Source organism: Lates calcarifer, linkage group LG11 (genome assembly GCF_001640805.2).
Source record: "Lates calcarifer isolate ASB-BC8 linkage group LG11, TLL_Latcal_v3, whole genome shotgun sequence".
Lineage (NCBI taxonomy): Eukaryota > Metazoa > Chordata > Actinopteri > Centropomidae > Lates > Lates calcarifer.
Window position 1 is genome coordinate 17,261,169 of NC_066843.1, and position 24,948 is coordinate 17,286,116.

Consider the following 24,948-nt stretch of genomic DNA (forward strand, 5'->3'; position numbering starts at 1 on the left):
TGGTGGGGGGAGGGATTGGGGGAGAAGAAGGAGAAGGAGACAGCGACGAAACGCAGACCTCAGACCAGCCCACCTCAACTCGGTATCCTCCTGTTCTCAACCCGGTGTCCGTGGACAAATCTGACTGCGGATCAGCGCACTCGGGCTCCCTCCACACTACGAGTTCCACCAACTGGGACTCAGACCAGAGGAAATCGTGTTCGTCGGCAGCCAGGTCCGCACGCCAAGACACATCCATAGCAGACCACGGCGAGGGAACGGACGGTGTGATAAGACGGGACTGAAACCGAGGGGACGGCTGGTAGGAACAAGTGAGGGGTTGAATGCAAAAACACGTTTAGCGGCGAGAGCACAGGACTGGCTGGCACGCCACAAGGAGAAGTAATACGTGTAGCTAATTCCCAACATTTTCTATTATTGGCAGCGAGAGTGTGCTCTCCGAGCCACATTTATAAAGAGAGCTAGCGGAATGTAATGCTAGCAAGCTAGCTAATGTTAGCTAGCTAATTAGCTTGTCAGGCATCCAAGAGTCGGACGTGTGATCTTTATCAAAATAGGTCACTGTTTGGCGTGGCTTTACTTTTTAGGAAAAAAAGCTGTACTAAATGTGCTTTGTCCGGAATTCTGGCATGGTCATAATGGTCTGTCTCGAATAGCTAACGCTAAGTTAGACAATAAACAGTGTGGGCTGTCTGTATTGATGAAAATCTGTTCAATATTATCCGTCTACGCGTCTTGGGAAAAGCCACATCCATTGTGAACATCGAGCTGTGGACAAACCAAGAGGGAAAAGGCAAAGGTAAAAAAGAAACGACTTTTGACTGGGGACTGTCTGCCGTCCAATGTTAATGTCGACCGACGTTGCATCTATAATGCTACCCGTTAGTCGGGGAATAATGGACCGGGAAAGAGACATTGATCCAGCAGCCGGACCCCATGCCAACGCGGCCGGGGGTCCAGCAGCTGTCCGGGGGATGAAGCGAGGAGACCCGGAGCCCGACGCTCAGACAGCCGCTGCCCTGACTGACTTAGCCGGGGCGGAGTGCAAAAGACCAAGGATAGACGGGACCGGGAGTGTTGTCGGTGACATTGGACAGGTAGGAATGCAATGTAAACACATGTAGTATCCATTTCTCACAGCTGTATCGCTTTGTTTCCATCTCAGCTTCATGTGTAGCAGTATTGTAACAAAGTATCCTCTGCCCTCACTAAAAGCTTTTGTTCCTGAGCATCAGCAGGGAGTGATGATAATGTTTTGACAGGCCCCTTTCTCTCATCAACAACATAATCATGCATCATTGCAGCAAACAGAAAATCCTTTGATTAAAACCAAATGTGAGATTTATGAATTACAAAAAAAAGTATGACGATAGTAAAATGTGGCTTGCTGAAATACTCTGGCTGTGCTCCTAGAGCTGCTTAGTGAGGGAGCATGACCAAGCCAGACAAAGGTAATATGATACAGACTCCATTGCTATGACAGACAGCAGCACAGCAAAGATTAGACCCATTCATCATGCCTTGTCTTCCAGAAAGTAAACCTGTGCTTTGTCACATGTTGCGAGGCACTGTGTCATTTTATTTTTTATTTTTTGATTCATGGTTGAAATTACACAGACCCTGTGATGATAATTTGCAGTGAGTCACCACATCAAATCCTGATACACACCGCATGTGCCATTAATCGCCTCTGCCCCCCCCCCCCAATTGTCACTAGGTGTTAAAAGAGAGAGGCAGACAAGGATTGGGGGAGGGGTCACCACAGTGAAAGACAAAGAACAGAGCCTTTTGGTGTAAGCTGAAGGAGCTGGGGGCTCAGGGGGCCCTCCTTAACACGGGTCTTCCCTGCTTTCATGACTTGACTGCTGAGACAGCAAAGCATCAGCAACCATTCCTGCCTCTGCCAGACTAAAATGTGTATATTACAGTAAACTGGGGAATTGCAGGCGCATCGGGTGCACCTCTCTCGCTTACTCTCCTCAGATCTATTACTGTTTATTTCTTTCTCTCAGAAACACATGCACTACACATCATTCTCACATCTACAAACAAACTATATGCTTTGAAGTGCTCGTAATCCAACAGGACATGGGGAAATTTTAGCTGACGTGTGTTGTTTTAGTCCAGGAAAACAGCACTAACAGCAGTCGAAGGGCAGGCGGACGTGGTTTGAGGTCATCGGCAGGTAATTGAATCCTGGGGAACTGGTAAAATACTTTAATTGGCTGTGCGGCTGACCTGCTGCAATGACAAATAGGTCCCACCGTAACGTTGTGATGCTCGGCGAACTTCACAGGGGATGGGCGTTGATGATGAGGGAAAGGTTATAGCCCACCGGCAAAGATGATGTGACTATGAGCAGCGTGGCGTGGGAAGGAGGGGATTCTCACTGCCATCAGTTGTATTGATCGCTGGGCACTGGCGGGGGTCAGGCTGGAAAATAGGATGGGGTGGAGCAGAGATGGGGAGGGAGGGTGAGCTGATGGATGGGTGGATGGAAGTTGAGGTAGGAAGTGATTAGTGGATACATATAGGAAGAAAAAGAGGGATGACTTGAAGGTGAAAGAGGAAGAAAAGAAAGAGTGGGGATTAAAACGACAAAATGTTTGGGTGTGTTGCCTGCATAGATGTTGCCTAGATTGATAAATGAAGGGGGGAATATAGGATGGAGGCAAGGAGAGAGAGGACAGAAAGGAAATCAGAGCCATTAGCTTGCATCCATCAGGGACCATGATAAAGGATGAGAGGAAAGTGATGGATGGCAGGATGACATGATCAGTTGGGGGAATAGATAAGCAGGAGGATAGGCTCTGAATGAAGATGAGTGGTCGAATAACACTTGATGCAAAGGATAAATAAAAAAAAAAGAAAATGACATTGAGGGCTAACGCCGGCAAGTCGGTCATGATAGTTGAATGGCGGCCGCTCACTGTAGCTGCGTGCATGCTTGGGATGGGGAAGATGAGTTCACTGGATGTTCCTATAACTAAATGCATCCAACGATTACCATAGTGTGACCATTGAAAGCTAGAGCCAGGAGATTGCTGACCTTCCAAGCTGACTGTAAATCAGGACTGTAATAATAAATGAGAGTGCAGCCTCCTCTCCCCTTTGTTGCTCCTGCTATCCTCCCCCGCTCTGCCTCAAACTGCAGACCCCTTGCCCCCCCCGCTCCCCTCTAGCTGTCCTCTGATTCCCCCCCCTCCCTCCCGTCTCCCCCAGGCATATTTCCAGATTGCTAATTGACTCTTGGTTCACAGGCTTTCAGTGTGCCAGTGAGGCAAACCACCCCAACCCCCTCCCCCCTTTACTCTTTCTCTCTGCTGTCCTATCTCCCCCCACCCCCCCTTCCATCTTTGATTATTTCTCTCCCCTCTGTCAGCCCATCTCTCCCATCACTCAAATCTGTGTAACCTCTATCACTTATTTTTATCCATCTCCACATCTTTCCCATCCTTTTTTTTCTTCTCATGTTTGTTTTTCTCCTCAGCTCCTTCTTGTGTCATGCCTTTTTTCTCTCCCTTTTTTGAATTTTATTTTCCTGCTCTCTGTTGGTTGTATTGATGCTTCCCCTTGAGGCAGTGTTGTGGTCCACTCAGATGCACTGGGAGTACAGTTTCTAACTCTGTCTGTCTGTCTGTCTCTCTCTCTGTTTCAGAGAGCCGATTTGTCCTATCGTTGGCAGTAAAGAGGCTTTGTGTCGCGCTAACGAGATCAAAGCTCATTTAGGAGAGGGCATTAACCAGACTGATCGCTTTAACGGGCCAGAGCAAAGGGAGGGGGCCAGGGAAAGCGAGGGGAGAGAGGTTGATATGAATGGACAGATCACTGAGATAGGTTATTACCAATAATAAACAGTTTTTGTTTCAGTATGTTCACCACAAGCGGTGTTCATTACATTGAGTGTTGTTTTTGTAGAACAAGTGCACTTACGTAAAGTTTTTTTCTTTACTCAGGAGTCCAATGAGAAATGAGGTCTGTTACATTGGTTGCTAATGAAAATGTATTGCTGCCAACAGTTTGCTCTCGACCATTTGCCTTAGAAAACGGGCATTAATGGATACTCTGGATATCTGTTTGGGTTTTTCCTTCCTGATGAAAGTAAACTGAAACCAAAATTTAAAATAGTTTTTGCTGTTAAATGTACAAAATCTAATTCTTTGGGATATCCCTTGTCGATATCCCAGTTGGAATCATTCTGTGATTAATCAATAAGCCAGTCAACTGAAAATTAATCTGTAATGTAATCATTTCAGTGATCTTTCAAGCAAAAATGCCAGATATTCACTAGTTCCTTCTCTGAATCATTGTAAACCAAATATCATTCAGTTTTGACCTGGTGGCAAACTACACCATTTTAAGAAATTAGTTTGATCTCTAGTAATTTGGGATTTGTTATTATATTATTAGTGAGTTAAAAGTTGCAGAATTACAAAGTATAAAACAAATTAATTGATAATGTGAATAACCAGTGATGGTGCTATAACAAGAGAAAATGCTATTGCTGGCCCAACTAATGATTGTCAATAGACCCAGTGGTTGCATAGCTACTGTAGTAACTAGTCGTGCATGTACCCAGAGAGCCTGTGTAACTGTAGACTAAAAGTCTGAGTGTCCTTCAGAAGTCAGCAGCCTGAATAATTCACAGAAAAAAAGAAATCTTCCCAGAAGGGGAACAGTATTACAGTGAGGCAGAGCAGGTGGGTCAGGTTGTGTGTCCAGCCCCTGCTGAAGTGTGTTAATGTGTGTTACAGAGGGTCGTACACAATCCTACCTGGTCTCACATTATGCTCACTGCTGCTGTTTAATGATTGCTGTTAAACTTTGAGCTGTAGCACAGCAGCACCCTTGACTTTTGAACTGGCAACGATAAGCTAAATATTCCCTCAGACAAAGTTGCTCAACTCATATTTTCTTTCTCCCTCACCCTCTCTCCTTCTCCCTCTCCCTCTCTGTGCATGTGTTCAGTTCAATTCACTCTGTTTATTGGCACAAGTGCACCAACTGTGTTGCCAAAGCATAAGGGAAAAATAAGACTGAAGAAAGAAAGCAATAGATTAGAGGTCTCTTGCTCTCTTGCTCTCTTGCTCTCTTGCTCTCATTCTCTCTGTACTATAAAGCACAGCAGTTTCATCTCCTTAACATGACACTCGCATGTTAACTCTCCTTTTATGGTCATTATGTCACCACTCCCCCACCCTACATGCCTCCTCCGCAGTGCTGCCCCCAAACTGTCATATGTACTCCCATCTCCATTCACACAGAGCGAAATGTCAATTCTGCATTTCCCATACATGGGGTCGCTTGTGATGCACTGCCACAGCATTGTCACGGCTGCCTCTGTGTCATAATGAAAATTCAGTAGAGAGGTACACCTGGTTGCATTTTGTTGTGTGTATGATGAGCCATTAGCCTCATCTAATACTGAGCACAAATACTTTACCAAGTGAATCATTTGATGCCAAGTACCGGTCCAAGACGTCGTTAAATAAGTCTACCACTGACAAATCTGTTAGAGTCTGAAATTAAATACTGAAATTGACATGTGTTCCACTTTCATTTATTAGCCATTGTAACATAATGCATGCTCATGGTGTGCTACAGGCTTTTGAGTTGACAAACTGAAATAATTAGATCTGACAGAATACAATGAGGCAGCCTGTACAGCATATTGGTGGAAGATATGTATAGATATATATATAATTTTTAAATTAAACTTCTAAATACTGTGAAATAATAAAATAAAACAAGTTAGCAGAATTTTAGTTAAGGATCTATCACTGGCATTGAAGTGTCACATCACAGATTTTCATGCCTGTAGCAAGAGATGTTTATTCCACAAAGGGCTTTTGATTAAAAGTATCTGAAACAAGCAAATTAATTTGCTAGTGCTAAGTATATGTGCTGAAGAGCTTCGTTGGTTCTTATCACTGGACCTCTGCAATTCACGATTGCGCCTGTAATATTGATATATTATAAATAATATTTATTTATTTACTTGTTTATTATTACGTCTAAAATCAACTGCATTGTACGTTTCGATCTGCTGTAAATGCATATGACGTAGGGACCGGCAACACTGTGTATGTATCACATTCAGTACCCCAAAACATTGTCTTCACATTCCCAGATTTACTTTGCGATAAAGAGCCAAAGACGAGGCAGTGAGGGACTAATCCCAAATTGCCAAATCCCAAATTGGACACTTGCCCAGCAACTCCACAAACGTTTAGAAAATAATACAGACATAGACATGAATGTGTGCTACAGCTGGTATGTAGATGGACCTGCATGAAGCCCACACATGTTCACCTGCATAATTCTTAACTGCAGGTCATCTGTTGTTATGAGCAGACCACACAGTCAGAGGACAGGAGACCGTCATCTGTAAATCCACATTAAATGCCCCCACTGTCATGTGTTTCTGTTACTGTCAGGACTGGAAAAATAACTTGAATCCAGTTCACATCAGAGATTTCTGAGACTCTTAGAAAATATAAACTCATAACTGTCCTATCCTGTGGGCACATTTTAGACTGCATGGTCTGAAGAAGTTGCTGTCATAAGAACTAAGCCTTTAGTCTTAGGGGAAACATGCAATTCATCTTGTCTTTCCATCCTTCCTCTCAGTTGTCTTTGTCTGTCTGCATGTCCCCGCATATCGACTATCTCTGTTGCGTTTGTCATTTTCAGCTTCATCTTTCTGGCTGTGATATACCTTTCAGAGTATAGCGCATTGACAAAGCACATCCATCACTTTCTGCCCACTGCCCTGCGGTGCGCTCTGTTAATTCCTTCTCCTCCAATTTCTGCATTATACGTTTGCTCTGTTTGATCCTCTCAGTGTGCCCCGTTCATCTCCAATGTTTCCCCCTGACTCGTGACTTGTATTATTGAGCCAAAGATTTCCAAGAATCGTCTGTAGATAACACTTGTGAGTGAGAAATAGGCAGCATAATATTTGTGGTTTCCTATGTCTCAAATGGAGGTGATATTCTTGAGTTGAGTTTTAGGGAAGATGGCTTTAGTTTTACAAATGTTAGTGAGGCTGTAAAAGTCATTTGACTGTAGTTGATTCTGTGTCCATGGTCATCATCAGCCCTTTGACACAGGTGAGCCAGAGTACTCCACAGTAAATTGTGATTCAGTTTTTTTGCGTAATAATGTATAGGTGGTAGCAGGTGGGCTTTTTCTTACACTTGGTGATATGATTGAGACCATTAAACCAAATACTGGCAGCGTCCACCTCCTCGGGCTGTTCTGTTAGGGACCACTGGATGCCTGCAGCAGCCCCCTTAATTACCCTACTCCCCCTGCTCCCCTCCTCCTTCTATCTCCCCCTCCCCTCTCACCATCTGTTGACCTCATGTCATTTTGCCTTCCTTCACCACTGCTGCTCCTTTTTCTTCCCCCACTCCTTCCCATTTGCTCCAGCAACTCCCCAACTTCTTTCCTTCTCCTAAAATAGCAAGTCAGAGAGAGAGAAAATAAACAAGAGAGAGACGCCCTTTAGTTTTACCCTCCGCAGAGTCAGAGAGGGGGACAGAAAAAGAGAGAGAGAGAGAGAGGGAAAAGAGAGGGAAAGAGAGTGTGTTTATGTGTGTGTGACTGGTTTGCTGTGCTTTTGCTGATCCCTGCCAGTGCAGTCTGAAGCCCTCACAGTCAGCCAGCCGGCACCTTCAAAGTCTCCTCTTTGCTCACAAACTGTATGGAATTAACTTAATGGAAACTTGCAGAAGTGGAGTTTGAAAGCTCAGCTTTCAACCTGCACAGGCTTAGTTCAGTGTTCATTTTTCACTTATTTATTTTTTTTAAAGTATGGCAGGCATAAATGTAAGTGCCTTTTGTGTACTTCTCTAGACACACAGGCATGTAATATACTTAAAAGCAGTGCCATACGGGAAGGGGAGTGTGTGTTTATGTGCTTGCTTTAGTGCCAGTGTGAGTAAACGAGTGTGTCTGAAAAATAGGTATCAAGTTCAGACCCCCCAGTCCCTTCCCCCACCCCTTAAGAAAATATAAATCACATGGCATTCCTCACTTATGACTCATTGTCTCCATTTTCCAAATGTTTCACTGCTTTATATTTCTCTCCCCTTTCTTGGCTTTGGCCGCTTTATTCCCCACATTCCTCCTCCTCCTGTTTGTGTCTGTCTCTGTCCTCATTTTCATCTCATTCTCCTCTTTCATTTCTTCTTTCTTTCTCCTCTTTCCTTCCCCCTTCCATCCAGGCCGCTCCCTCCCTCTTCTCCTGCAGACAGATTGATTCCAGATGTTGCTAAACTCTACCCGCTCTCCCTCCTCCTGTTCTTAAAACTCCTCCTCCTCTTTCTCTTTATTCTTTCCACCCTGTCCAATGTAGAACCAACACTGACTCTATAATTTGACGGTTGGGGATAATTTTGGTTTAGATTTCACTCACATTCCAGTTTTCCTCCCAGTTTTTGAAGCTACTGCACTGCCTACACCCTTACTTGGACTGTAAATGTGACAAAAACACACATTCTCAACATTTTAATCACCTGTAATTGTGTGTGTCTTGTGGTAGTACAGCGAAATTATCACATTTCTTCAGCTGCTTTGGTGGCCCACCACCTAGGATTGGATATAGCAGAAACACTGAACAAATAGAGCTCTGGTTTTTGCTGCACTGAAACCACAGTTCTGTCCTATTTGAAATGCAGTGCAGTGTTGGTAACTCCCAACATGCAGCTCTTTTTATTTAAAATAGGAAGAGTTTTCTCATTCCTGTCGACATTGCCCAAGGCTTTGTAGACTTGAGATTCTGCTCTGAACAGTGCCCTTATACTGCATTTCCATCTGCGGCGCGTTGAGCACCAGCAGTCAGTGCGTTGCTGAATATAAGCCAGTCCATTCCCCTGTAAATGTGGCGCACCAAGGAGAGTGTTCCCCCTGGGGACGAGGCACGAGGGGGAAATTGGTTCCAGATGAAACAGGAAGTGGAGAGTGGAGACAAAGAAAGGGTTGTTTCAGACAAGGGAAAGGGAGGACGGGCCCCGAGTGTGGACACAAACGCGCACACACACATACACACAGTCAGAGTTTACTGCCTGAGCATCAAAAGAAAAACATCTCCTTTTCATTCTTACCTATTCTTTACATCTGGATCATTTTTAAGCCTCATATTTTCATTCCCCCTTGGCCTCTCGCTAGTCCACTCTGTCTAGACTCTCCTTCCCCTTCCTCACTCGTCCATACATCATAACCACATCTGTTTTTGGATTTAGCCTCCATATCTCCAAGCCCCATTCTGCATATAAGGTAGCTCTTTGGGATCGGTTTAAATATCTGTTTGCTTGTAAGTTTAGACAAACTGTGTGTCAGTTTGCTGTCGCCGTGGCCCCTCTGTCTCAGACTCTTGTCCTCGATTGGCTGGATGAATGCTATCAGGAAGTGATTCCCGCAGCAGTCAGTTTGAGGTCAGGGCCAGGAGGTTAACTCTGTTGACACTCTTGAGACGCCAAATCTGCCCTTCTCATCGCTGCGGCATTACACGGCCCACACTCAAGCTGCTTGCTGAATGGAGGAGCGCGTTCAGGCCGAGGGGCAGCAGCACATAGATTTGAAACCTTTTTTTGTCCGCTCCTCAGCCCCGCGGATTAAATGCAATGAAAACATCAGCAGTTCTTAAGACCCCATCCCCCCAACACATTTGCGCGCACACACACATCTTTCTTTCTTTTACCCCCTCAGACCTTCTCTCGTCCTCTCTCTTCTCCTCCTCCCCTTCCCCCCTTTCTCTCCTCGCTAGTGAGACTCACTAGGCAGTCATGTTTTCTCTGCAAGGCATGCCAGCAGGCTAGACGGTGCCGGTGTCATCTCTCTCACTGCTGTCAAAATATCATAGTTTGGTTAACTTTCCCCATTGTTCCAGTCCTCCTCCTGCCCCCTCCTTCCCTTTCTTTGTCTTTCTGTCTGTTTTCTTTTGCCTCTTCCTCCTCCTCCTCCTCACCTAGCTCTGCAGCAAACAATGGCTTCTCTTGCCGGGGCAAAATGACACAGAGGAGAAAATAATGGTCACAGAGAAAAGAGAGGGGAGAGAGAGACAGAAATAATCTAATTAAAAGTAATTACAGAGCAATTAACCACAACACTGGTTTCTGGGGCAGGGTCGATGAGGGATGGGGGGCTCACACTCCGCTAGTGGATTGTGATTGGTTAACTGGATATGAAAGCCTGGTAAGCTACAGTGATGGTTCATCAGTCATGGCATCCACAGACTGTTAACTGTTAACACAATTCACTCCTCCGTCTTTTTGCTTCAGGGAAGTGTCTTGTGGCCTGATATGAACTTTGTTCTGTTACTGACTGACCCTTATTTTTGTTTTGTCTTGTATATTGTATAATATATATATATAATATATGTATATATTCCTTGAAATACAATTACACCCTACTAATGTTTTGATGTATTCCAAGTCTTTAAAATCATTTAAATAGTAGTTAAAATTTTCAGTTGCACCAACTTTCTACTTTTTATATATAGATTTTTTCTTTTATTAGTTTGAAACCAAGCCAGGTGGAGATTTTTGTCTGAGAGTGCTTTTCACTTGAAATGTAAAAGTTTTTGACCATCATGCTGCAGCCACTCATTTTTTCAAAAGCCCATCCACTTACTCTTGCTCTTTTCCCTCCTGTTGTCTTTTGCAGAACAATGAGCCTTTAAACCCTGGTTTCCATGGATACCCACCTCACAGTCAGGTAAGAGATTAGTGACTGCATGCAAACCCCTGTAATAATAAATTAAAAAAAATAAATAATGTAACACAGACAGAATCCTTGGAACACTTGAGAAATGCTAGTTTTCAACTATCCAGTTGCTTTGAACAACCTTTGGATCCAGAGGAGAATATGTCAAGTCCATTTGATCAAATGCTACTTGTTAAAAGCAGGTATCCGCTGAAATAAACACTTCAGTATAGCTGCACTCTAGTTCCTCTCAGTTTTGGAATAAGGGTGAGATGTTTGTTTACAGTACAATGCACATTTTAGACACCAACACTTGCTTCTTCTTGGCCAGGTGAGCCTGTTGTTGTCACTCAGCAGGATGGGTTCTGTTGTACTGCAACATCCTTATCGAGGCCATTATGAAGTTCTTCTGCTACTGGCTATGGCAGCTTATAAATGATGGCTATTAGAAGAATTGATGAAAGAGGAACTGGTTGTGATTGAGCGTCTCTTTCAAAAGCTTGACCCACAGAGAGCAGAGAGAAATTATGCAACTGCCTTCTTTAAACTAAGCCCTGAATGCTCCACATGCAGCAGTGTTTCACAATACCATTCCTATCCTCTCACACTTTCTCTCTCTCTTTATGCCTCTCTCAGTCTCTCTGTCTCTTTCTCATTCTAAGTGTCTCTCCATGCATATTGCTCTCAGTAATGAGTGCCTTATGTGTGCAACGCAGCGGCGGGGTTGCCGACTATTTTCTTATCTACCTCCAAGCAGCAGAGCACATTGAGCGGCTCAAACCAGCTCAGTGCTCATGTGTAGATGTGTGTGTGGATGCGTGTGCGAACCTCATTTGGGTGCGTTTAGGAGAAAGGCCTCTGTATCTGAGAGCCTGCGTGCATGCACCTTTGTCTTTGTGTGCGTGTGTTTGTGTGCGTGCGTGCGTGCGTCCCCAGTCTGTGTTGGGGATGTGCAGCTCTCTGGCAGTGCCACAGGAGGGGAGTGTTGGTCTGTGAGTCTGCTTGCCCCCAGCCTCCCTCCCCACATTACAGCACAGGAGAATCTCATAGGCCTTATCCCCTCTCATGTATTCTTTTTTCCCCTCCTCTACTCTGCTTGACGCTCTGCTCCTGCTCTGCCCTCGGTATCTCCTTTCTTGGGAATACAGCTCTCTGAGAATGTGAGAGGGAGGCCCACACTGTAGCAATTTGGCTTTAAGGTTTAAAGTCAATTTTTGGTAAATCTCAATTTCTTTTCCCTTGTGTCCAGTATTCAGTTGTTTCTGTTTGTGCCTAGACCAGATGGCAAAAAATAATGATTGTGTGAGAGATTAAAGGCAAGAAAGTAATGAGAGGATGAGGCAGGGAAGTGGAGCAGAGGTGAAACAGAAATGGAAGCAAGTTATTTAAGATGACTTGCCTGCAGGGCACAAAAATCGTACAATAGTCAGCTGCTCAGTTAGAGCAGACTTATATTCCTGTCCTGGCCCTCGTCTGCCTGGGTTTGTCTGCTTGTAAGGCAAACACCTGGGCAGAGAACAGTTGTGATCTGCAGTAGGTCTGAACTCTCCCCTTGTCGTCCGTTTAAGTCAGAGCCAGCGCACGCTGCTGCATTTGTTTTATAAATGATTTAAAAGTCATCCCTCCTAATATATTCTGCCTTTGAGCACACATATTAGGAGTCTCCAGCACACTAGCTGCTGGTTATCATGCAAATGGGGCTAACCATGCCTAGCTTAGCCAGATTGGCTTACTCATTGCTGCAGTACATTTGTCTTGGTAATGCCCCTGTCTTATGTTATGTATGCGTATTTGAACTGCCTGTAGGGCTGCATGTTGATTGTGTTAAATGGTCACAGGCTCCTGTTGGTCCCTGCTGCTGCGCACCGTGAGGGGTAAATGTGTGTGTGTGACAGTGAGGGTGTGTGCACGGCCATTCTGACCCGTGGGGCCCATACATGTCAGTGTCCTGCTGTTTAGGTCATGGAGGTGATCAGGGCTAACAACACACATGCAAACACACATAAAAACAAGCTGTAGAGGCTGCAGAACTAAGCATTTTCTTCCATTTAAAGAAGAAATTGCAGTTCTCCTGAAAATGTTGTGGATTATTTCTAACAGTAAATCTTTAGCTATTGATTATCTGTTGATGGTGTGTTTGAGGGAGCAGGCCCTTCTTTGAATTAGCTGATGAGTGTGGGGTGGATATAGGCTTTTGTTTGAGTCCATGCGCATCTGTGTCAGCCAAGGTGCAGTAGCAGCATGAACATGATCACAGCACATCTGTGTGTACATTATGTGCATGTGTTTGTGTGTGCCTGCATGTGTTTATCTCTGTGTTCAGTCTGTGTGCTTAATCCTCAGATCATCCCCTATTCATCCTCTCATCCTCCTCACTTACAGCCCTAATCCTGTCATCCCTCGCTTTTCTTTTCACCCAGCCCTTTATCCATTTATCTCCCCATCCAGTTATCTCTCGCTCACATCCACTGCCCCTCTAGCCCCCACTCTGGCTCCCTTCGTTTGCCCCTCCCCTCCCCCCACACACACTCCACCACCTCCAATCACTTGTGTTGCCCTCCCTCCATCCCTCCATCCCTTTGGACCCAGTTCTAGCCAGACTCAGCAGATGTCTGAAAGCTTGGCATCAGGGCTTTTTTCCGCAGAGTTCAGTCCCTCCCATATGAAAATGCAGTGCAAGGAACTGCACTCTCATCTCTGCAAATTAAGCGCCTCCTAACAATACTGTGGTGGGAAGTGAGGGAACTGAGCCCGAGCCAGAAGGAAAAGGCGCAATGCAGTGTGATACAGATTCATGTTCAGGTTGGGGTTTAGATACTGGAATCTGGGCTGGCGCTCCCTCAGTTTTGTGAGACTTCCATCTGTGTGATGAAGGCAGCTGCAGCAGAGAGATGGTGATCTAGGAGCCTACCCACGCAGCTAGCTACCTAGCTGTCTACCGACTGGCCTACCTACCACTGCTTTTTGGAGCTGCCAGGCTGCCACGCAATAAATAAATCATCAAAAAAAGCTGCAATGCAGTGGGGGTCGCATTCGTGTTCTGTACTTTGAGGCAGTCAGTGCATGGATAGAAGACAGCATCTTCTTCCTTCCTGTTCCTTTCCCTCTCTTCAGGGGTTTGAGGAGACAGCAGCAACAGCTTTCTGACTCCATCAAGACAAGGGTTAGATGGCTACATGGAAGGATGGATGCTTTGATGAATAGGAGGGACTGAGGCTGAGAGGGAGGGAAAGTTTTAAAAGAGGGGCGGGAACAAGAGGGAAGCAGGGGGAGCAGCAGGACGTGTAACGCGAGCGTGTGAATGACAGACGCAGAGCAAGGAGAAGAGAGAGAGGAGGAGAGAAGAGACTCCGGCTGTCAGGAGGAGAGAGACAGAAAGGCCCGGGGGGGGATCAGAGCAGCAGGGCCGGGGAGACGGAAGAAAAGAGAGGCAAAGAGTGACAGGCAGACGAGGCTTGCGTGCTGGAGAAGTGGAAGAAGGGACACCGGCAAAGAGGAGGAAGAGGGAGTGGACGAGGGAGAATTTGAATGTGTGAGAAAGACGTGGACTGAAGCCACCGTCAGCTCATGGTCCTAGAGCACAGACAGAGGAGAGGAGGAACAGGGAGGAGAAACAGAGACACAGAGAGAGGTGGACAGGAGAAGGGACGGGAAAGTGGAGAGCTGGTCAGCAGTTGTTCCTCTAGATCAAACAATGATGGGGCTTTACTACCAAGCAATGCTGCCGGTAAGTTCACTTCTGAGTAGAGGAGTAGAGATTGTTTCTATAAACTACTTTGTGCACATGTTGAGAACTGCAGGATGAGAACCATAAAAACAAGAGAGATTATTAATGCTTTTTTTTCATTAGTTTAGTTTGGCTTGCCGAAAACAATTGATATGCTGTTTATGATAAAGCCTGTTTTGGTTTGCTGTGTCTTGGCCCAGGTGAGGCCTTTTTCAGATAGTTGGCAGGGCATCAGGCTAACAGCAGGGCTTGTCCCTGCAGCTCTGCTCCTTTCACTTTTTAACTCTTTGTGTCCAAGTATCTTTGGTCCTCTTGGTAGAAAGATCATGGCTAATGGCTTCTTACCACACTGTAAATATGCAACATTTCGTCCTCGTGTCATTACAGCAGAGACCATACACAGAGCTATATGTTGCACAAGGATTTCAGAGTGCACTGCTATATTAAAATAGTTAATGTTTATATAGTTGATGTTGTGTGCTAGGCTGCTCTTAGCATATGGTGGGCGTGTCTGTGCTACTTTAGCTGAGAGACAGCCTGAGGATGAGAGCTGTTCTCTGGCTCTGTTCTAGCATGTCCTGCTCTCTGGTCTTGGGTTCCTCTGGGCCTTAGGGGGGTGTTGGGATCAAGGGGGTGGCAGGGAGGTAACAAGCACGCAGATATGCGGTATTAGCCCCTGCTTAGATTGCCTGTGTTGACATGCATGCACAGTGGGCCTTGCATACATTCGCTGACTACACACAGTGTCATGTTATATTTCATATGTATGTACATGTGTGTGTCTCATGTCACGTCATATGCACAGAGGGCGGAGGCTGAGATTTTGTCAAGCGATTCAACGTTGTCATCCAAGCTGTCCATGCAGTTTAAACTTCATCTGTCCCCGGATTGAGGCAGACAGGTGCCAAGGCACAGTTGTTACACACATACACACACACACCAGTTGTTGCTAGGAGTACTTTGCACCCCCCCTGGCACAACAAACTCAGACACACATAGTAACTATTAATGAACACACAAAAACACTCCTGTTCTTTGGTAACACACACACACACAGACTACCTGCTCTTGACCCACCCACAGGACTACACTGTATCTGTATACATCTGTATGCTTCTCAAAAAGATGTGAGCACTTTTAATTATCATAGTCTCTGCAGTATTTATAGTGAATATTCAGGTAGACAGTGGTGTAACTTTGTCAAATATTTTTCTTTATTTGGTCAACATCTGAAAAGTTACAGCAACCTCCACCTCAACTTCACCAGGCTAAAATAACTTTTATTTGAGAAGAGATGTGATGGCTGAGAGGCTACAGGTCAAAACTGATATGAAGTTATATGGATTGTTTAATAATTCAGTAGTAAACTTACAGTTACTGTACAAATGCCTGCTCGCCCAAAGTATTTATGGTTATTTAGATTGACCATCAATGTCCCCATCCTGCTCCCCGACCTCTTAAATCTCGGTTAAATGTCCTTCATGTGTTTTTCTTCTTTTTCCCATCCCCCCCACCCACCTCTGTTTTCCTCCCCCCGCAGGCTACAGCAGCTGTAAGCTAAACACATTATTCCTCTTCAAAGAGAATGACGCCAAATGGAGGATGGTGGTAGTAACTAGAAGGGTGTGAGGGCAGGGGTGCAGGGGGTGTTAGTTCCATGTGGGAATGCACTTTAAAGGTGACCCACCAGTCAGTCACACCGTCCTCTGTAAAATTTATGGTGCTGCTCTCTATTTTGGGTAACACATCTCTGTGGCACACACATAAGAGTTACTGTTAAATGGTTAGTGTAAATGCAGATCTCACCTGAAGGCACCATTAATGTTAGCACTGTCACCACTGCATCTGCTGTGTTGACGCTACAGATTGGTAGATATGTCAAATTGGCTAAAGCTAAGTGCATGCTAGCTAGATGATGTCTTGTCTGGGACAACACACATTACTGTACCTTGACTTTAGGGCTAGATTGCATCAATGAATTGAAATTTTGTTTTTGCAAAATGTAAAAAAAAGTCATAAATAACGAAAAGGTTATTTTTAGTCCAAAAGTAACGTAGTTGACAGGGTGTAGATTCTGCTTTGTTCAGTCTGTTCCTACCTGCCAGGTAGTTAACACTAGCTAGTCAGCTGTCTGCAGATATCAGGCTGATGTCTACAAACACAAACAGCAGGACTAGATGAATTATTTAGCAGATATTTTTGTTCTGTCTCAGCTGAAACTGATTACTAAACCGGATGTGCTCTGCCTAGTTGAAGCACCCGGAACTGACTGCCTGTAGCTATATAGGATAACCTGTATTGTTAAACATGCATACAAATGACAGCCTTACCAGCAGTGCTGGTCTTTTATTATTGTTGCACAACTGTTTTTCGCCTGTAGGCCTAATGAATAAAAAAAAAAAAAAATGATAGATATGTTTTAGTCATGTGTCTCTCTCTCTCTCTCTCTCTCTCTCTCTCTCTGTTTTGCTGGAAAAGTATTGTATTGTTGTGAACCATCCCTAAACTTCAAGATAAGGATTTTATTTTTTGGCCATATCCCCCAGCCAGACTTAAATTTCCATCTTGATATTATTCAGAGCAACAAATGAGCTTAGTCAGCCTCTTACTTGGCAACATTTCTGGTGAAAATATCAAATATGCTTGATAATGATTGAACTGTTCCAGACTAGGCAGGATCAGGCTCCATAATGGGTCTGCTGATGTGCCGGTTCTAAAAACTCCTCTGTTTGAATGTCTAGTGAGCCTTACTGCAGAGGCATGGCATACAGAGCACTGCACCTGTCATAGTTTTACATTTTTGTTTTTACACTCACAACAAAAATAAGTCAGTTTAACTGGTTGTCTGAAGATACATGTGCACATGCAGTGTCTTCTGTGTGTGTATTTGAAGATGTCCAGGTGTGGTGCATCATCCCTTTGACCTACCTACTTTAGTTCTAAGCCCACGAGGAAAGGTGTCAAGCCAAGCCGCTGTAAGACTGCTCGGTTAGCCATCATTCAACAACAGGCCTTCAAGGAATTTGTGAGGGATCCACACCCAAGTCTGTTCCCCTCAGGGTTGTATGTGCATGTCTGTTTGTGGGAGTGTAGCTGCACACATGTGAGAAACAGAGTGCAGTTACACTCTTTTAAGACTGACAGGTACATGTGTCTTTTGCTGGAACATTGTGGCTACAGAAAACACTGGGTTTTATCAGGTAACAGCATATTTAGCTTAATTCGTTATAGTTATCCTGTGGGATTATGGGTATTTCTTTGTGTGTTGCAGCTCTCACATTAGAAAGTGACAGATGATACTGACTTACAAAAACACAAACAGAACACCTGTTACCACAGATAAAGCACTAAGCACTACAAAGTGCAGAGTTCTCAGTATTGGTGGTAATGCACTGTGTGACACTACTCCACCTCAGGGTTAGCCACTGCCCATGTAGCCATGATGATATTGTCTGAACACTAATGCTGCTCTAACTGCCGCTGCCTGAGGCTGTATGCAGTGGGTCGACGTGTGAAAATACTCTGCATGTTACCTCACAGCAGAGCGCACATACACACACACAGAAAGGCACAGTGCAAGCGATGCCATGCACAGATGTGGTGCAGTAGAGCCTTAAATGTATGCAGTATCTCCTGAGTTACCTACTCCTGCATGATAAACAGTACTGTAGCACTGTGCCTGTGCACACACTGTACCCTAGCTTAGACTGCAGCAGTAAGAGTCGGTGCCGCCGGGTTTTTAAATTTAAACTTTTGCAAAGGTTATGACAGCAATGTGCAAATTCCCTTTCTTACTGTATCTATTCAGACTAAGCAATTTTAGCAACCAGTTTTTCTTGAGGATGGATTAAAACAGTTGGAGAAAGCAGTGCAGCAAACATGTTAAAACATTTGATGTCTGCACTGGCTTTATTTGCAGATTTTCATTGATCCTTTTGTGTTAGTTCTCTGGATTCTTGGTGGTTCAGGGTGTAAAGCTCATTCTACTGTTGTACCGCTCTACCGCTGTCAGTCAGTGTGGATTAAAAGTCCCTTAGGTGTCAATGTGGTAGTGTGGTAATGGTAGGGACACAAAAGCCTGGATCCTAGAAATAATAACAGTGATTTGTAAGATAGTGAGCACATCAGTCTGACAGAGGTAGTCATAATCATTATACATAACTGAGTTAATGAGTTGGCCTCTTTAATCATTTACTAGAAACAGCGAAGACACCTCAATATGTTTTAGCATCACCTAAGAGCTTTTCACAAGCTCTTCCACAGCGGTACTCAGCCTCACTAAAAACATATCGACAAGGGATTGAATAAAGCCTAATTATGAAGGAAAGAATATTTTTGTTGTAATCAATTTTAATCATATTTCAGTTAGCTTTTCTTTTATTTTTGATTTTCGATTTAGTTTTAAAACTTCATTTTTTTGTTAACTTTTAATTTGAATCAACCTGAATTCATTTTTAGCCTGCTTCATTACTAATTAATCTGCTGATTATTTAATAATTATTTTTCAATCTTATTTAGATTTTCTGCAGATTATAAATTGTTTTTCTATAAAGTGAAACAAAAAAGTGAAAAATACCTGTTATAATTTCTCACAGCCCAAGATGGGTTCTTCACCTGCCAGTTGTCCAAAACCTAAATATATTTAGGTCACTTTCATCTATCAAAGGGAAATCTTCAGATCTTCTCATTTTAGAAGCTTGAACTAACAAATGTTTGGAACTTTTGCTTAAAGAGATTGCTTAAATGATGATTTAATCATCAAAATAATTGCAGATTATTTTCCTATCAATTATCTAACTGATTCATCTACTAATCATTGCAGGTGTAATAAGGATCTTGGTTGTTATGCACAATATTGACAAAAAATCTGGTCTGGCATGGGACACCTCTCCCTGCCTTGTTGCTCTTCATTGGTGACTGTGTAGTAAAGCCAGTGTAAAATGATTACAGCCTTGAAAGTAGTGCTGTTTGTTTGTTATTCTGTTATTGCACATGCAAACCTTAATGAATGATATTTGTTTTTTTTTTTATGATTCAGTATCTACATATGATTTGGTCAGTTGGAGTTGATGAAAAGGAAAAAAAAATTGACTCATGCATAGGTTTTTTATTTTTAGGCCATATTGTCCTGTCTGCCGTGAGTCAGAGTGTTAGAGAAAGGGCTGTCAGTGTGATTATAATAATGACGCTGATGGTGATGATGACCAGAAATGTCAAAAACAGACAAGCTGCATGTCACAGATCTCAGCGCAGCCACAGAGCTGCCAACACTGACAGACAACATTGTCTTTGCCTGTAGTTTAAATGGGGATTACTGGGAATTGGTGGCTATGTTTGAGTCATGGGGTTCTCACTACATCAAACACATTAAGAGCAACAAGTAAAGTTCTCTGTTCTCTGTTTGGTTATTTTTCTTGCCAAATAAACATCCATGTATCCCCTGGGTCTGTGCCAGTCAACTACTGATTTACCTCTAAGGGACAACCTTTGTGTAATCTAATTGGACCACAGTGAGGAAGGAGAGATGGGAGCTTCTGCACAGAGGCAGCCATATAAGGAGATGGGCTGTGGCCTGAGCTTTGATGGACATTACGGTGCAGTAGAGGCTTTGAGTGACTTAAGGGGCGGGTGTTGTGGTTTTAAAAGACAAAAAAAAAATCTCCCTCTGGCTTTCATCAAGCGTGGCAGGCAAGAACGAAGAGGGAAGGGGAAAAAGGGGGGAACGGAGACATACTTACTTCTCCAACCACAGGAAAAAGAAAAGAGACGGTTTGCAGAGGGAGAAGAAGCTGAAAAGAGCATTTCTGTCCTCAGTCAAGCTGCTTTACAGATAGTTTCAGTGGACAAACTGTCATGAATATGCACAATTGATGAGTTACAGTAGCATCACCACTTGGTTGCTCATTCTTGTGTTTGTGGCTGGTGTGTGCTTTACTGTGGTGGTTAGAGGCTGAAGTCAGCAGACAGACACAGACGCACGCTTGAAAGATTTGCAGTGAAAAGGCACCCCCCCATCCTCTCTGTGTATGGAAAAACATATGGTGTGTCAGGTAACACAACTGCTGTGTGTTTGTGTGTGCATGCATGAGGTGAGAGTGAAACGGTATGGATGAATAGGTCCTACTCCAGATGGTCCTTTTTTTTTTAGTTGTTCTCAGCTGATATTTGATAGACTCTGTTTTCAGCCTTGCTCAGATCGATTTTCATGTCATTTTAATTTGAAGCCTAGACTGTTTAAACCTTATCTCACAATGTCAAAATTCAGTCTGGAAAGTTTGTGTAGAGACCAGTCTTAAAAAGAGCATGTCGTTATTTCCCATAATCGCCTTCCCCCCTCCCGTTAAGCCCCCTCTTTTTTCCATTATTTCTTTTTTCCTTTCTCCCCCTCTTCTTTTGACTATATGATGCTGCCATGTAGGGCAGTGCTGCTCCTTAGTCAGAGGGTCAGGAATGCCTGTGTGGAGTTAAGGCTGCACTGTTTTCCACTCTGATCTTAATCCACTGACAGCTTTCATCCTTCTCTCTGTTTATTGGTCCATCAGTTCATCCACCGATTCATTTTTGTTTGTACCTGCACTTGATTGCTAAATCACAACCATGATAAACCTTTAAATAATACAGCAATACACAATCAGTGTCTCAGCCTTACAATAGGAACTAGATATTGTAGCACCTTAAATGTTTCTTTCACATGACTAATCATGTATTGTGTAATAACATCGAGTCCAGTTGGTTCAGGCTTGGCAGTGCTTTATTCAGCTACAAATATGGCAATAACAGAATAAACAAAGTTGTAGCCTTGCTTTTATAAACCATGACGCTGCCTCTGTTGCCCTAAAGCAGTGTCTGGAAAAAAACTAGACAGTCAGTGTTCATAATGTGGCATCCCTGTTAATGAAATATCTCTGCTGTGGGAGGCCAGTCACTGACCAGCTCTCTACTCTCTCATTCAGTAAGACTAGCCACTCCTGTTGAAATTCCCTCTCTTTCTAATCATAAGCTTTAATTTTCTTGTTCTGTTGTCACTCTTTTCTTTTACTCTCTCCTCTTTCTCTATGCCCAGCACTTTTTGATGTGTGTGACTCAGCTCTAGGCTGGGATATGACTTCAGGACACACCCTTTAGAGGCGTACAGGCTACTGCATGTTTACGAGTTTGCATGCCCTAACAAGTACACTAAGGCTTTGATTTAACCTAGCTAGGGAAGGCTGAGGCCTAACCCATGGATTTTAATGGCTTATTATCTCTTTTGAAAATGTTTTTGATTTTATCTTTTATCATTAGGTGACAGAGACTGTAGCCGATGCAAAACACAATCAGCTTCCACACATTCTTTCCTAACACACATTCAGCCTTACCACAATGAGAATGGCAGCAGACAAGTTTCCCAGATTTTTCCATCCTGCCTCCATCCAGCCTTCTTTCTCTCGATGCCTCCTCTATCTGTTGGGCCCAGACCCCAGAAGCTGTCTTTTCTTGCAGATGGGCCTTTTAGCATCAGCTGGCCGTTTACAGCCAGTGAGACAGTCACTGCAGAAGAACAGTGAGCAGTCAGGCTATAGGATTAGAGAAGGAGAGAAGGAGGAGAGAGGGAGAGAGCTTGTTTGCTTTGCGGCATCTTAGTTACTCTGTCTAATTAAAAAGGCCGTCTGGAGACTGAGTGTCTCCAGGCGTCACCCAGCCCAGATCCAGCCCACGGCACAGACCAGACCAGTGGTTAATGGTGTTGGATGCTGTGTGTCATCCTGCCTGGCCTGGTGTGGCAGAGGCAGCCCTGACCCTAAACCTACTGGCCTTTTTTTTCCTTTTTTTTTTTTTCTTTCAGCTATCCCACTCACCCTGTATCCATCCACTGTCTCTTCCTTTCTTTCACTTTGTGCATTTGCTGTGAAGGGATTTTTGTTAAACTTTGTCCAAAATGCCCTTGAGTGTGTGAAATGATTGAAGCAAGCAATACTGCAGAGTCACCACACGCACACACAAACACATACGAGATAAGGTGTATGCGTTGGAGCGGCAGCAGCAACACAGCTATAAAGAATCTGTAGATGATCCTGCTGCTGATACAGTTGTAACAGTGCTGAGAAAAAAAGGACCTGAGGCAATGAAGTCCCAGCTGATACACAGTTAATCTGAATTATAGATGGCCTCTAAAAGAAAGTCAGAAATATAGGGGAACCAGTATTCACACAATGCAGCAGTAGCTGTAAACATGTCACAGTTAACACGTCACCGTTAGTATTTATCTTTCTGCGTGTCCATCCATCCCATAAGCATCTTTGTATCTCAAACCGTGTATCGAATTTTCTGACTCTTAATAATAGATGTGTTTTCTGTAAATATTTCATGGTCGGCTGACTGAAAACACATGCCTGTCAGAGATATGGAGGTAGAGGGAGGGGGGGGGGGATAGCATGCAGGGAATGGAGAGAGAGCGAGTGAGTGAGAGAGAGAGAGAGAGAGAGAGTGAAATTTAATAGGCAGGATTTTAACCCCCTCATTCTGCCTTCATCAGGATGCAGCAGCCACTGTAAAAGGCTTACTGAGTGTGTGTGTGTGTATATATATATATATATATATATATATATATATATCTATGTGTGTTAAGTCGTCTCCTTCTCTTCCCCCCTCCCCCTCCCGGCTCCCACAGGGCTCTCAGGATTCGACAGGAGGACAGGAGGGCCTGGTGGCCCCACCCTTTACAGCATTCCCCCCTCCACCCCCGCCTCAAAACGGGCTCCCGGGGACAGAGTTTGGCCCCGGGGCCATGTTTGGTGCTGGGGGCCAAGGAACAGCAGAGGTAGGGGCTGGCGCTAATGGAGCCACTCCTACTACCACCACCAACAACAACAATGTAAGTCCTGTATGTTCATAAAGCCTTTACTAGTAATGTCAGGGTTTATGGAACATTGAGTCATTTTCCATGATAATTATAGACATACAGTATTTGTGTGAAAACTCACTTCTATTTTTCTCTTTCTTGACCTCTTGATGTGGTGAAGCTGTAAAGAGACGGCAATTATTAATGTATTTGCTAACATCAACATTATGGCAGTGTCACTGTGTAGCCAAGTGTAGCCTCACAGAGCTGTTAGCATGGCTGAAGAGTTTTGGTGTTGTTATTATCATAAATACAATAATCCTATTTAATTTAAGATGCAGCTGAGATTATGATGTTTATTTCTGGTGATGATGATGACAGACTACAAACAAATGGTTTTCAGTATCTTGTATTCATGCAAATCTGCATGTTTCTATTAAGGTTGCATGTAAAACAAGAGGTGTAGTAGAGCTTTTACTGCACTAAAATAATGATCATAAGCATTTTCAGCTTCTCTCACCTTCCTCAACACGTCTCCTTTTTTTCTCTCCCCCCACAGGGAAAGACAGACGAGACATCCCAGGGGGAGGCGGGTGTACAGTGCGGTACAGGAGGCACAGGAGCGGGGGGCTCGGCAGGAGACTCCACAGAGGCCAAAGGCACCCCCAAACGCCTCCACGTCTCAAACATTCCCTTCCGCTTCCGGGACCCAGATCTCAGGCAGATGTTCGGGGTAAGAGGCTGGGAAAATGTTGTGGGGCCTCATTTTTTAACAAGATCAATAAATCAGTCTAGAAACCCTGGGTCTTTGGCAGTGGGGCTACCTCTCCAGGGGTGGGGTGTAGAGACAGACAAAGAATAACACAAAGGAAAGACGCATGGGTGTTCTCTTGGTGCTTGAGAGGGGTGAGTGGCTGCTATGTGTGTCAGTGTGTTAATATGAGTGACGAAGTAAGAGGGGAAAAAGGGGACAGAGCAGAGTTCAAGGCAAAGGGACCGACAGAAGCATACTGAAATGTGGGACGTTGTCTTTTGTGCAACAGTGACCCCTAGTGCAATGTAGCTGTAACTCACACAATATCAGAAGCTTCTGACTTTGCAGTATATCTGTTTTCAAAGACTGGGATCTAAATTAAACCTGAGGCAACTCAAAGATGTAAATGATTGCTTATATTTGATTATATTTTTTCTAATTTCTGTTCTCAAATCTATTTGCAGCAATTTGGCAAGATTCTGGATGTAGAGATTATTTTCAATGAGAGGGGTTCAAAGGTAAGTGCAGAGATGCCATTTGATTTTCTGAAACAACACTACCACTCTCCCTGACTGCTCACAGTTACTCCCATCATGCACGTTTTTTCCTGTGACACATTGTCGCCACATTGGAGATTCACTGTTCCGAAACTTCACTTATCCATTAAACGATGTCAGAATGCAACCCAGGGTCCAAGGATTCACAGTTTCTCCTATCTCCCTCTCCACAATGATAATGTGCTCCTCACTCACCACCAACCTCTTTAACCTCTGCTGTGTACCACAGGGTTTTGGCTTTGTGACATTTGAGAACAGCGCAGATGCAGAGAAAGCCCGGGAAAAGCTCCACGGCACGTTGGTGGAAGGTCGTAAGATTGAGGTAATTTTACCCTCTCTTTCTATCTCTCTCTCTCTCTCCTTCTCTTCTGTCTTCTGT

At 44.0% G+C, this 24,948-nt stretch overlaps 1 protein-coding gene across 1 annotated transcript in view; it reads left to right on the forward strand.

The window, feature by feature from the left end:
- The window catches only part of LOC108877585 (RNA binding protein fox-1 homolog 2-like), a 44,886-nt gene continuing 19,938 nt past the window's right edge, over positions 1-24,948 (forward strand). Inside the window, 6 exon segments of the mRNA XM_018667668.2 lie at positions 1-1,097; positions 10,672-10,722; positions 23,088-23,291; positions 23,818-23,991; positions 24,477-24,530; positions 24,799-24,891. Coding sequence (XP_018523184.1) covers positions 843-1,097; positions 10,672-10,722; positions 23,088-23,291; positions 23,818-23,991; positions 24,477-24,530; positions 24,799-24,891 — 831 coding nt within the window. The 5' untranslated portion in view covers positions 1-842.